We start from the raw sequence: 13,458 nt of genomic DNA, 5'->3' as shown, positions 1-13,458 counted from the left end.
ACATAAGATAAATATTTGTGGAAGATATGATAGTACTCGCAAATACATTTTCTGTCAATCAGCTATCAGCTTTTACTTATTTCAGATGAAACTTTTTTCAACAAATGGATGCTGTAATTATTAAATATCCCATGTTCTTTGAATGTTTTGAGTGAAACAAGAGAGTCAATTTGTGTATTAAATTCTACTATTTGGTTAAAAGTGCAGTTCTGTGCAAAAGTTTTAAAGCACTCCTGTTTGTTTATAGTTTACCTCCTAGAAGGGAGACTTTCTTGTAGTCTTTTGTGAGCTTTGTAAATACTTTCTGAAGGGAATTACCTTACTGGTGATGAGAAATAATACATATTATTTCTGTAAAACTGTGTTATCTTTGGTATGTCTCATTGATTCAGTAAAATAAATGGGAACAAATTGTTTCTTTGTTCAACTCTATTGATAAAACTGCCTACTTTTACTAAAATTCACTATAAATGTGGTTGTCCATAATGTCTTGACACAAAACTCTTTATAGGAGTTTATAGGTCTTTTTATGCCTGAATGATTCAAAGGTAAGAGTTTGATGGCTTAACATAAACTTTAAAAGATTACAAGAAAGTCTGACTGCTTGAAAAACAGCAAAAAATTGTTTTGAAACAAAATAAACAACAACAAAAAAATATCCTGGAAATTAAACACATATTTTAGCAGCCAGTCCAGTTTAATTTTCTAATAAAAATGTAATTTAATTTTAAAAAATTGTTATACTGTAAATTGGTAAACTGTTGCGCAAAGTGGGAGGAATAAGTGTTTAAAACGAGCCGATGACGTTTCGGAACATTTTCCATCGCTGCCGCTTTAAAATGGTCGCGATGACGTCATCTCCCGACCAGCTGCCTGCTCGGTGAGACAAACAACACAATGTTGTCGACTTCTATATTCTCACTGCAGCTCCTGTAAAACCACACAGCCGAGCTCAGCACGTCCCCCCTGGATCTTGCCTGTAAGTCCGTGTCTGCGCCGTAAGTGACAGATTTAACACACGCCTGCCTGCTGTTTGGAGTTTATTAACAGCGCCAAGATACGTAGCTAATATCCGCTAGCATGCGAGCTAGTTAGGTAACGTCATTCAGGTAAATAACGTTAACGTTTCTGCGCGTGAACTCCCACTAGCTTTCACTCTGCTGCCGCGGGTTTGCTTTGTGGTTTGTCGGTGATTTCAGCTCTGCGGTCACAACTTTAAATGTCTTTTGTCGAGTTCGGCTAATAAAATGGATAAAAAATGCTTCAACAGTGGAAGTGTTGAACCGTAACTGCGAAGAGGTTAGCCTTCGCACCGTTTCTGCTAATGTGTCCGCTGAGCATTTTTCAGCAAACTAGCAATAACTTGATGTGGACTCGCTGGTTGCTTTATTTATTTTTTTGTGTGTAATCGTTCAACTATTGCCATGATTTAACGACTACCTCATGCCAGCTCTGGTGTGTTAATGTTTACGCACAGCTCGTTAAAGTTTGGGCTGTCGTTTGCTAAACTAGCTTCTCCCCTCGCAGGCAGGTGGACTGACACAGTTTGAACCAAGCGAAGAGTTGCACCGTGACCACTGCGATGCCTCTGCTGTTCCTGGAGAGGTTTCCGTGGCCCAGCCTGCAGACCTACACGGCGCTGAGCGTGGCTTTGCTCGCTGGCAGCATCTTCAGCGCCTACACCACCGTCACTGACCCGGGCTTTGGGGCCTTGGAGACGGATGATGTACCGACAGCTCCCTCCGAAGTCGACCTCGAACATCTGAGCAGTCATGGCATCGGGAACACAGAACTGGCGAGAACTGTCCTGTGGTACCTTGTTACCGACAGCCTCTTCGTGTGGGTAAGTGCCATTCACTTTGAGAGTTTTTGCAATGCAAATATTGCCCCAGTACTAATACCTTCCGTGTTTTCACAGGTCTTGGTCAACACATTCTGCTGTTCTTTGATGTTAGTTGCTAAAATGATCCAATATGTGGTGTTCGGTCCGCTTAGAGTCAGTGAGAAGCAGGTGAGTGAATATGGTTTGTTTTTCCATTAGCTACACATTACCTAAATGTCTTAAATCATTCATGTATTTCCCAACAAATACTATGATGTTTTGTAGCTTATGGAAACATCTCATTTTCCTTTTTTTCTTCTTCTTCAGCATCTCAAGGATAAGTTCTGGAACTTCATCTTCTACAAGTTCATTTTCATATTCGGAGTACTGAACGTGCAGACGGTGGAGGAGGTGGTCATGTGGTGTCTGTGGTTCTCGGCCCTCGTCTTTCTCCATCTCATGGTTCAGCTCTGCAAAGACCGCTTTGAATATGTAAGTGTGTTTGACTGTGTCACTCATTTTCACCTTGTCCGCCAAATGTACGCTTGACACCAAGCAAGGCCTGATATGAAATAAAATTAGATGAATTGTTTAGGTTTGGCTGGTTTTTGGCTTCAGGTAAAAAATAAATCAAAATTTGTTTGAGAATTTCAGCAACCCTTAAACAGCTTGTACTAGGTGTTTACCAAACACCAGTCTGTTCTGGTTGTTATTTCTTATACCTGAATATTATGAATTCCAGGCATTAACCAGCAGTAATTTTCACATTTGTATTGTCAACTGTTACTGACCCAGTAAACTCAGATTACTCTAACAGATCTTCCCTGTGTTTAGGAAATGCATGCTTTTCTTTCTGTTTGAGAGGGAACGCCTCTCTTGGTGCCTTTCGTCACTCCTACTTTGGTTTTGTGCCAATGAGCAAAAAAGGATCAAACCAAATATGTTCTAGCTGTGGAAAAACACAACTATTTCCTACAAAGCTTATATGCTGAACATATTTGGGAACAGCCTTGACCTAGAGTAAATGCAGTGTCACAAACAAAAGCCCATTTTTATAATGCCCAGCCTAGAAACTTGTATGTTTTCTATTGTACACTTCTAAAAGGTGTGCTGAAAACCCCCTAAAAGTCTGGGCGCAGACGTTCTTATTCCAGCTCCGGATCTATTAATAGCTTGTTCGTCGGGCATGCTGTTGCTACATTAACAAGCCCCCTGTATCAGGTTGTGCTTGGCGTGGTGGGCAAAACGAAATATCAAAATTGAATTGCCTTCTTACAAACAAACATTTAAAAAAGAAATACTGTAGTTTCTCTAGTAGGTGTGATGTAATGCTGACTGGCTAGAGTAAAGGTAATTTCCACCACTCGCGCTGCAAACATAGTTTTGTGAAAAGTATCTTTTGCTCCACATGCTTTTTGTCTACATAACTGCGTGCTGTTTTTTGTCTCAGAGCTTAACTCTAGACCTGCTTTTATTTAAGCTCTTTCTGTCTGAAGCTAGTTGGCTGCACTCACGCCAGGTGTTTTCCTGTTTCTCTTTTACTGCAGGTTTTTGGCTTTAGGGTGAAGATAACACATTCAGGTTAAGCAACTCTGAATGAAAGATTTAGCAGTTTGTTTGTTTTTTTTTTAGGTGAGGAAATGTTTGGGTAACTTTTGTTGTGTCTGTTCTGCTGTTGTAATTTTCATAAGTAGGTCAGAGTCAGTTTACAGTCTTCCCTTGTCTGGTTGTGAATCTTAAAGGCTTGTATTTGAGGTGTCAATTGATTTAAATTTGCCCTGAGCATGTTCACAAGAGACGCATGTTTATCAAGTGAAGTTAAAGGTTGTTTAGAAGTTTAGCAAGAAGACAGTATTGTATGGAGATTGGAGTTAAGCGGAAACTTTGCTTTTTCTTGTTTAAGTTTTTCTTCAATTAACCATCGTCCACACACATTGTCACATTGGTTTTAGTTGGATAAACACAGTTTTCTTGCTCTTAAATAAATTGCTTGAACAAGACTATCCTCTCCTCTGTGTGGAGCGATAACCTGATTCTCATTCAAAAAAACAGGAATGAGCATGGCTACAATTTACTGGAAAGCACAGCCATCATTCAGACATCAGAGGCGTTCAGAAGAATGTGCAGACTTTTTTTTTTTTTTTCCACATGTGGTGTTTACACATGTACTCCACAGCAGGAGATCTGCTGTAGATGCGTCCTCACAGCGTGAAATACAAGAAAGGAGGTCTATAGGGAGAGCAGAGGAGGCAGGCTGTGATACAAAGTGTGTTTTCTTTAAAGCGCATTGAGAATTGTAGAGGGAGCTCATTGGTGACTGTTTTGTGTCTGATGTATTTGAACATACGAGAAAGTGCAAAGCAGCCTATGAATCAGCAGATTAAAAAAAAAAAAGACGCAGCAGTCTTACAGCACATACAAGCACAGTAATTTGAAGTATTTGCTGCTGCTATCTACTGTACTTTGACTCTGTCACTTTATTTGCATTTTGTCTTTAAAGCCATTTGGGAACGTCTCTGCAAGAGGTCTCTCGTAAATGCTGCAGGCATTTTTTATTTTTGTAAAAATCACATACCACCCCTCCAGAATACATTTCAGTTCTGTGATAACGACAACAATGAGCTGAAATTGGTGTGTTGAATTTGAGAAAACATTTTAGATTTACTTGTTTTTTTGCTCTTCACCTCCGAAGCAACATAGAGTAATGTGGTCAGGAATGTAGACTTTGTATTTTTCAGCTCCGGTTGCTGCAGCCTGCAAAACTTTTCCATAATTCTTCTGTAGAATAAAACTAAAATTGAAGATAACATTCTTATGTTTCTTTTATGTGAGGGGAAATTGTAAGTCAAGGCTGTTCATGAATAAGTAAACTATGCTAAAAAAAAAAGAGGAATACAGAATTAAATTGAGTCACTATCTTGATTTAGGGGCCAATTCTCTGTTTTGCACTGAATTGCCTGAAAGGTTCAGGTTAAAGCATCAGTAATCTTCCTATATCTTCTGACATCAAAGTTGAGAAACTCAGAATGTAAGCCTGAACTCAAAGTTTGTAATACTCGTCTTTTGTTGATAAATTTAATGATCAGCAATGAAAGGTTGTTGTGTGGATGCAACAATATTGCACGGCAAATGAACGAACTCTCCATGGTCAGGAAAATCTAATTGCATCTTGAAGACATGAAAGCTCTTGGAGATGTGAATATACTATGCATATATATTATGCTTTAACCAAGAGGATGTGATAGTAATATAATATCTAGAACTATTCATCTGAGCGTTCACAAACGCATGCAATGTGACCCCAATTTGCCCTAGGACACAACAAAGAAGACCGTGAGAGAAAAACGGCATACTAATACCCTGGCTTTTCTTCCTTACAGCTGTCTTTCTCCCCGTCCACTCCAATGAACAGCCATGTCAGAGTACTTTGTCTGCTGGTCTCTCTGCTCCTGGACTGCTGTGGCCTGGCTGTGGTCTGTGGGCTGCTAGGAGCTTCCCATGGCATGCACACCCTCTCCTTTATGGCTGCAGAGGTGGGAACCTTTTATTTAAGAATCGAGACGAGCTTTTGTGACATAAAAAAAGCATAGAAATGTTGTACAACTTTTATTTTTAAGGCAAATTAAACCTTGTATATGAAATTACTGTCTGCCTAATGTTGCTTGTCTATTGTCTTATTATTGCATGTGATTTGAAGTCATCTCATGGGCTTTTAATAGATAGATAATCTAGGTTTCTTAAATTAGAGACCCTATACATATCATAGAACAGTCAAGCTTTTTTGTTGCAAGCTATAAAGTGAGCAGATTGGTCATTATGCGAGTGAGTTGCTATTTATAGTTGCAATTGCCTCGTGCTACACTCACTCAGGGTTTCTACCCAAAACAGTAGGCATCACCACAAAAAAAAAAAAAAAACTATTACAGCTACACAGCAAGAGTGGCAGCAAACGTAACTACAAAGTTTCAACTCATTCTGGCTGCTGTTCACAAGGTTGAGAACAGCTGTTTAAAATTTGCAGCAGTTTATGATGATGCTATTTAACATGATCGTGCAGGTCACTGTATTACCCCCTAACCCTACTACAGAGCAGGTGTGGTTTTTAGCATAGTTTGCTGCTGATTTAGACTGAAGCAAGCAATTAACCAGATTTCTGATGCTGAAAATGGTTACCTTGCTAATCCACCAATTATACTTTGTTATCCAAGCCCCAGGACAGACCAGATAAATGCAGACTGCTGCCATCAGTTGATGTTATCCCATTTGACCACAGGGAATAGGCAGGGGGTTTATATCAGCCAATACACATGTGAAGCGACTATTTCTGTCATTTTTACGTAAGCTCAAAATACTATTAGAAAATAGGACATTTTCTTATCTGTAATACCAGATTTGAGTCTGGCTCCACACGTGGATGGTGACGTCAACTTGATATTGAATCAATAAATGATGTTTGTATTGCTCAATACCCATATTATATGGGTTCGTGTCAATTATGAATTCTGAACTAATTCTTTAAAGCCATAATTGTAGATTTATGTTTGGTAGTGGTTAGTGTGGGGAGTATTTCATAAAGAGTTGTATTTCTACTTTTTCCTTAGTGTTTGTTGGTGACAGTACGCACTGGACATGTCATTATGAGGTAGGTCCATTTAAAGCCGTGTAGCATGTGCACACAGACTGCAGCAGTACTGATGGGACAGTACAATTGCAAATTTAGAATTGGGCTAATGTTAGAAACTCTGTTTTGTTTTTTTGCCTGTATCCATTACCACTGGAGTAAAAGCCTTTCTTTTATGCTTTCAGTAGTATACAACAACTTATCATCTTTAATGAACCAAGTTTCAGATACAGAAACCTTTTAGTTATCATTACAAGGGGCAACATCTTAAAGCTTAGTAAGGAAATGTTTGCAGGGAAGTTTATCACTGCAAAGAGTTTTGAGCCGATGTTTTGAGCCGATTGATTTGCTGCATTTGCAGATTTTTGCTGCTTTAACTGAGTGTAAAAGAAAAGTTATACTGCATTATAAATTTTAACTTATCTTTGTATTATTTGTTACTCATTCTACCAGTTGCAGTCTTGTCAGTTCCACAGTATTATTTATATTTGTATCTCAGTTGTTCCATACAAACACTTATCTAAAATGCTAAATTCCACACATTATATGGTCTACATATCACCTGAAACCTGAAAGATGTCTTAACCCTCAGGTACTCCATCCATCTGTGGGATTTGAACCATCCAGGAACTTGGGAGAGCAAGGGCACATATGTCTACTACACAGACTTCATCATGGAGCTGGCTATGCTCTTTCTGGACCTCATGCACCATATCCACATGCTGGTAAGGCATCACGTGATTAGAGGGTTCAGAATTAGTGACGTAGTGTTCTGGATTGTGGACAGTGAAAACAGACGTACATCTAGGATCTACTTTGGAGTAACAGATCAGGATCAAGCTGTCAAATTAAAAGCAGAGAGGGCAGAGCAGTTCAACAAACAGTGGTCCAGTCTGTGGGCAGATGAGCACAGAGATGAAATGCTGTACACTTAAAAAGTCAACGATTTGTTTTCAACTCGACATAAAAACATTGTTTTCTTTCTGCTCCACTTATTCAGTGTTATATGTCTGTATGTTCATCTCTTCAGCTGTTTGGTAACATCTGGCTGTCCATGGCGAGCTTGGTTATCTTTATGCAGCTGCGATATCTTTTCCACGAGGTCCAGCGTCGAATCCGGAGACACAAGAACTACCTGCGTGTCATCAACAACATGGAGGCTAGGTAAGAAAATGTAGAGGAATAAATAAATAAATAAATTCTGGATTGCTATCAATTAAATGAAAGCTTTGCATGCCACGTTATACAGTTATTGATGACATGATACTGAATGGTTTTCTGTCTCTTGAAAAATAATTTTATTGTTGTTTGCTGATTTTTATTTATATATTTTTACAATTGTTGTTGCACATTTCTTTTCTGTTGGCTGTTCTCTTTTCACCGGCTTGTGCTACCTTGTGGCTGGTTTATTGTTGTTGCAAATAAAAAAAAAAAGAGAGAAATATGTATTTTAGACGAAACCTTTTGTTCTTTGACATTTTCATTATTGTTATTCTTTTGACCACAATATTTTGACTTCACAACAGCCATTTAGTGTTTCATCCGTATATTGACATTTGTGTATATTGTGCATTTCGTGCAGATTTGCTGTTGCTACTGCAGAAGAGCTCACAGCCAATAATGATGATTGTGCCATCTGCTGGGATGCCATGCTGACAGCACGCAAACTCCCATGTGGTCATCTTTTCCACAAGTAAACAAGAAACTGATTCTGTGTTATGTAGAACATTTTAAATATTATTTTGACCTTTAGCTATGATATGAGTCTTTTGAAATTTAAGCTTTATTTTAGATAAATATTCTAGCCAAGACAGGCAGGAATTATATTACCTGTGATCTGAGTTTAGTTCAGCTACCTTTAACAGAATTCCAGTGCAGAGTACATGCATACATATATTTATTTAGAAACCCTGATGTCAAACTTGATGAGAAACTTCCTAAACACAAATGCTATCTGTGTGTGTCCCTCTGCAGTTCCTGTTTGCGCTCCTGGCTCGAGCAGGACACATCATGTCCTACATGTCGAACATCCCTAAACATTAACGGAGATGGGGTTCAGGTGAGAGGTCAGCAGCAGGGCGGTGGTTTGGAAGATAACATCGGCCCAGTTGGAGCAGCTCCAGATGCGAGGCCACACATCAACCAACACAATCACTTCTTCCACTTCGATGGTAGGTCTGCCATATCATCACAGACACAAGATCCAGCAGTGACGTGTAGCGTGTCTGAAAACTTAACTCTGCGGGGTTCTTCATACATTCTTGCAGGATCCCGTATTGCCAGCTGGCTGCCCAGTTTTTCAGTGGAGGTGATGCACACCACTAATATTTTGGGTATCGCTCAGGCCAACAACTCCCAGCTGACAGCCATGGTAAGCTGCTGTTTATACGATATCTTGGATTTTTTAAATTGGTTTTATAGGAGACAGAGAAGATATCAATCTTTTTATATCTCCACCCTGAGGACAGCACAAACTGGAGTTATGTCTTCGGTTTCCTCTTTTCTTCTCAATATAAGATTTCTTGAACACAATATTTTTTATTTATTTATTATATATCACGATGATTTGTGTAAATGAATTCTCAATTTCTTCCCTTCTCATCATTTTTTTCCTTGAATAATTTATCAGATACACCTGCAGGGAATTGATTACATGTGAAAAATCATGTTAATTCGAACGCCAAATGTCAACAGCATCATTGTCAGTTTTTAGGTTTTTCAGTTTTTCATAGTTGGTGTGCTTTACATTCATTTGTAGATTTAATTAAATCTTTTTTATGTGTTTTATCACCAGCCTGTTGGGGAATACACATTAAAATTTACAGGGTAACCCTGTTCATTACTGTACATGGTCCCTTTTTAAATAAATAAACATGAAAAACAACATTTCTGTGGTAATGCTCACCATTGTTTCTTGAGTCTCATAGTATCAGGATTCTGCTTTGAAAAATATTTTACACACTGATAATTAAACAAGATTTTGCAAAAAATATATAAAGTTCTGTGTACTCAAATTATAAGTTGATGTTGCAGAGCTTTTTAGTTTAACCTCCACAAATTCTGGTTTGCTCTTCCCTCTGCATTTTAGTAATTCTTTCTTTTTTGTTTTATTTTTTTTTCTTAATGTACCCTCTGGTTAACAGGCCCATCAGATTCAGGAGATGTTCCCTCAGGTGCCCTCCTACCTGGTGATGCAGGACCTGCAGCTGACCCGCTCTGTGGAGGTCACCACAGACAACATCTTGGAGGGGCGGATCCAGGTGCCCTTTCCCGCACAGGTCAGTCAGCTGGGGTTAAATGTTAACAGCAATGCTATGTTTTACTCATTTAATTGTTTGTTAAAATAATGCTGAGTTAATGTTACAAACATCGCATTATTCAAATTTTCTTTCAGTTTTTGAGATTTATTTTGTCATTGTAAGGCCATAGAACGTGGTCCTCTACAGGCGGGTTCTGCAGCAGATGATGACGCAGGTCCCAGTGGAGCTGCCGAGCAGAACCTCGACGAATCGGACAACATGGAGGTCCGAGGTGGTCGCTTCTCCAAGTCCGCTGAGGAGAGGCAGAAGATGCTAAAGCAGAGAAAAGAAGAAATGCTTCAGCAAGCACGCAGGTGGGAATGCTACAGCTTTTAGCTTTGTGCTTCATAAGAAGACATTTTCAGATGAAGCCTGTATTGAGAGAAATTATTTATTGTATGGTCAAGTGTGCACTTGGTTTAGTTTGTGAACCCAAGCAGGATAGATAACAGGTCTGAAGTTTACTGAAAATCTCCATAAGTTTTGTTTGTAAATACTTTAAGGGATTTTTTTTTTTTTTAATATCTTCATTCCTGTCTATTCTCATAAGGATTCTTTCTTTTTCTCTGTCTCTCTGTAGGAGGTATCTGAACAAGACTGACGAGGATCAGGAGGATTTGCCCAGTCTGGAGGAGGACTTTGTGGCAGAACTGGACTTGACGGTGCTGAGACGTAGAACCATGGCAGAAGCTGCAGAGAGACGCATGCAGAACCATCAAGAACCTGCCCCCTGATTCTACAGATTTATCAGGAGACTGTACCACCTCATCATCCCAAGAGGCAACAAGAGATCGAAAACAACCTTCCCTATTTGGTTTAATCAGTGGTCATCACCTGTTTTAAAACTGTAATTAAAACGCATAGCAAACATGGCCTGTGGACTGTTTTGGGCTGCCTGAAGAAGGTGAGACTGTTGAAAGTGGCCTCTCCATCACTGATTCCACTCTGAGTATTTGGAGCATTATCTAAACATGAATGGGTAGATGCTGGTCAGGACTTGCACGGTTGCATTGCCCATTGTTCCTGTGCCACACATCGCAACCACCAGCTTAGACAGTATCTGTCAAGATTTGGACTCGCTATCAAGCTGTTTTTTGCATGTTTTGCATTCAGAAAATATTACAAAAAATATTTCACATGAAGTATTCGGAGGTGTCATTTGTAGGTGAAGCTAATACAGTCTTTTCTTTTCTTTTTCTCTCCTTATTACATGTTTGGTCACTTGTTTTGCTCATGGCTGAAAGCTCTGTATTCCAGATGAAGGTCGTCTGGTATCTCAGTGTGTCGTGTTAAAGAGTTTCAACTGTGAATTAAGTAGCAAGATTTTTTTTTTTTTTAATTTTTAAATTTAATTTTGTTATTTCTTACCTCTGAGTAAGAGAATGTCACTTTAATATTGGTCAGCCTTTCAGTCAGCCATGAATGTTTATATCAGAATCATGCTGCAAAGTGTTTTTGACCTGCATGGGTTGTTGTCTGTCGAGTGTGTTCTATCACCCATCTCAGACGGGTTGCATTCTATTATTTAACAAAAGTGGGAAGTTGGCATAAGTCTTTTTTTTTTTTTTTTTTTTTTTTTAATACTTTGGCAAGAAATGAGGACAGATTACAGTTTGTACTTGTACACTGGGTGTTTACCTCAGCTTTCCCTTTTCTTTTAAAGCTACCTTCTACAAATGAGCAGTAGAATAATTTATATAATTTTAATATAATTTTTCTGTCGGGGGTTAAAACCAGATTCAGATGCTATATAAGATAGTTTGCAGCAGTTCCCCTTGCTGCTTGCACTCTTTGGATGCCGCTAATTCATGAGGTTCTTGTGCTCCAACTGGAAATGACGTAAGGCCTCGTTTCTAAACAATTTCAAAAACTTAGACAGCAAATCTGGCTGAATGATTGAGGGTGAATATAAAAAAAAACCTTTTAAGGTATTTAATTTGTGTGGCCTTTGTGTAATCATTCTTTAAAGTGCTAATTGAAAAATAATAATGGCGGTGAACATTAACCTCTCCAATACTTTTAAAGTACATCACTGGACAACATGACTGGTTTGTTTGTTGTTGTTTTTTTTAGCTTTCTGGGTAATTTATCAAATTTCATTAAATCTATTGCTGATCGAGACATATCAATGGACACAGTGATGTTATTGTTTTTCTATCATTGCAGCACAAGCGGCAGTGTGGGCGAGACCTGCGCTAAATGTCAACAAGCGTTTTTGTGTCCATCTATTTATCCCAAAGATCCCACCAACTTCCATTAAAAGCTGAAGTGTTGTGATCTTAATTGTTCTTATTAGTGCTCACTTTGCTTGAGAGTGCTAAAGATATAGGTTTTAAATTTTAATTTTAAAGATGTTTAAAAAAGGAAAAAAAAAAGCTTTTTTTAAATTTTTTTAGTTGCAGCATATTTCACTTGGTAACTTAAACAATTCACATTTTCTTGGTCATGGTTTACTTTTAAGAGCTTTTACCTAAATAATTAGAACCAGACTTTTTTTTTTTTGTTCTTTTTGACTGAGCTTTCAAGTATTCTGTGCCTAAATCAAAGATGGTTTAGATAACAATTTCTGTAAATCTAGCCTTTTGTAAAATATGTTGATATGAAAGACTCAATAAATAGAGCTTCTTCAGCTTTCTAACAACTGTGCACACATTTTGTTTAATATTGTTCCCACCCCGTGGCTTTTAGGCTTTTAAAAAGTTTTAAACATATCCAGATTTTCCAATTTAGGTATTGAAATACATTTAGCTATGACTTTATTTTGTACATTTGGACATTCTTCTGTTGGAAGGAATTTCTTGACAGACATTCAGTCTTCCTCACAAACTAATCTGGTAGATCTGCTCCGAAAAACTGTTGTAGGTTTTTTTTTTTGGGTTTGTTTGTTTTTTAATAAATTGGATTGATTCAAATGAAAGGCACTAAAATTTGATACTTAATATTGGTATTTGAAATATCTTAAAAAGGCTTTGATTTAACTTGGTAAAATTCCAGAAACCCTGTGTCACAAAACACCAGAAACATCAAAAAGTCAACAGTACCTGAGCCCCCACCCCAAAAAGCATGCAAACCTTTATTTTTATCAAACCAATACACTAGTTTTCAAACTTTTCAATTTCCAACCTACGAAATAACCTGTCACAGCAGAGACTTGACTCTTTGGCTGAACAATTAAAGACATAATGGCAATATTAAATATTTTAATCAACGGCTTTTCTGTTGTTACAGTTGTTAAAGATTTTATGGGCAGGGTCAAACATTTGACCCAACCCCTGACTCACCGTTTGACTCCGCCCACTAAAGATAAGAAATGCTATAAACAATGACTTATATGGATCCATATGTCATTGGCTATAAATTGTACAGTAATCCTTAACACTTCTGAGTACCAGGAAAAAGTATCAACATTACTGAGTGACAGCACCACCTATGAGACCTTAAAGAGGGACCCAACCAGTTCTTACAAAAAGAAGGTCACGGATTACCTGCAGAAACTGGAGAAGGACAAAACTATCAATCAATCTTTGTACTACAGGTTATACCCGGGGGAAGCCACTCCCTGCCTGGTCTCCCCAAAATACATAAGGAAGGAACACCTCTCAGACCTATCGTCAGCAGCATGAACTCAGTGACATATAACATAGCAAAACATCTGGCTAGTATTTTAGCTCCCCTTGTTGGAAACACACCCCATCACATCAAGAACTCTGTTGACT

At 38.3% G+C, this 13,458-nt stretch overlaps 1 protein-coding gene across 4 annotated transcripts; it reads left to right on the top strand.

Annotated features, from left to right (window-relative positions):
- The first annotated feature begins 823 nt into the window (after nucleotides 1-823).
- LOC108237415 (E3 ubiquitin-protein ligase AMFR) lies at nucleotides 824-12,388 on the top strand. Of its 4 annotated transcripts, XM_017418818.3 has the most exons (14): nucleotides 825-979; nucleotides 1,528-1,843; nucleotides 1,919-2,011; nucleotides 2,150-2,314; nucleotides 5,203-5,355; nucleotides 6,424-6,464; nucleotides 7,036-7,168; nucleotides 7,474-7,607; nucleotides 8,026-8,136; nucleotides 8,418-8,614; nucleotides 8,711-8,814; nucleotides 9,587-9,721; nucleotides 9,866-10,056; nucleotides 10,323-12,388. In XM_017418818.3, the coding sequence occupies exons 2-14, from the start codon at nucleotides 1,583-1,585 to the stop codon at nucleotides 10,474-10,476; spliced, it is 1,872 nt and encodes a 623-aa protein (XP_017274307.1). In that variant the 5' UTR covers nucleotides 825-979; nucleotides 1,528-1,582; the 3' UTR covers nucleotides 10,477-12,388. The 4 variants fall into 4 exon arrangements, with proteins under 4 accessions (XP_017274303.1, XP_017274307.1, XP_017274304.1 ...); XM_017418814.3 differs by having other exon boundaries at nucleotides 824-979; nucleotides 8,418-8,814; XM_017418815.3 differs by having other exon boundaries at nucleotides 853-998; nucleotides 8,418-8,814.
- Nucleotides 12,389-13,458: the final 1,070 nt, after the last annotated feature.

The sequence above is a fragment of the Kryptolebias marmoratus genome, linkage group LG15, assembly GCF_001649575.2.
Source record: "Kryptolebias marmoratus isolate JLee-2015 linkage group LG15, ASM164957v2, whole genome shotgun sequence".
Classification (NCBI taxonomy): domain Eukaryota; kingdom Metazoa; phylum Chordata; class Actinopteri; order Cyprinodontiformes; family Rivulidae; genus Kryptolebias; species Kryptolebias marmoratus.
This window is presented reverse-complemented; position numbering and strand designations above follow the sequence as displayed.

What these genes read in the sequence shown, in the direction of transcription:
- LOC108237415 (XM_017418814.3), top strand. Translation starts at nt 1,583, where the DNA reads ATGCCTCTGCTGTTCCTGGAGAGGTTTCCGTGGCCCAGCCTGCAGACC. An exon ending in TTAGAGTCAGTGAGAAGCAG is followed by an intron (nt 2,012 to 2,149) that starts GTGAGTGAATAT and finishes CTTCTTCTTCAG; the next exon opens with CATCTCAAGGATAAGTTCTG. An exon ending in TGTGGTCATCTTTTCCACAA is followed by an intron (nt 8,137 to 8,417) that starts GTAAACAAGAAA and finishes GTCCCTCTGCAG; the next exon opens with TTCCTGTTTGCGCTCCTGGC.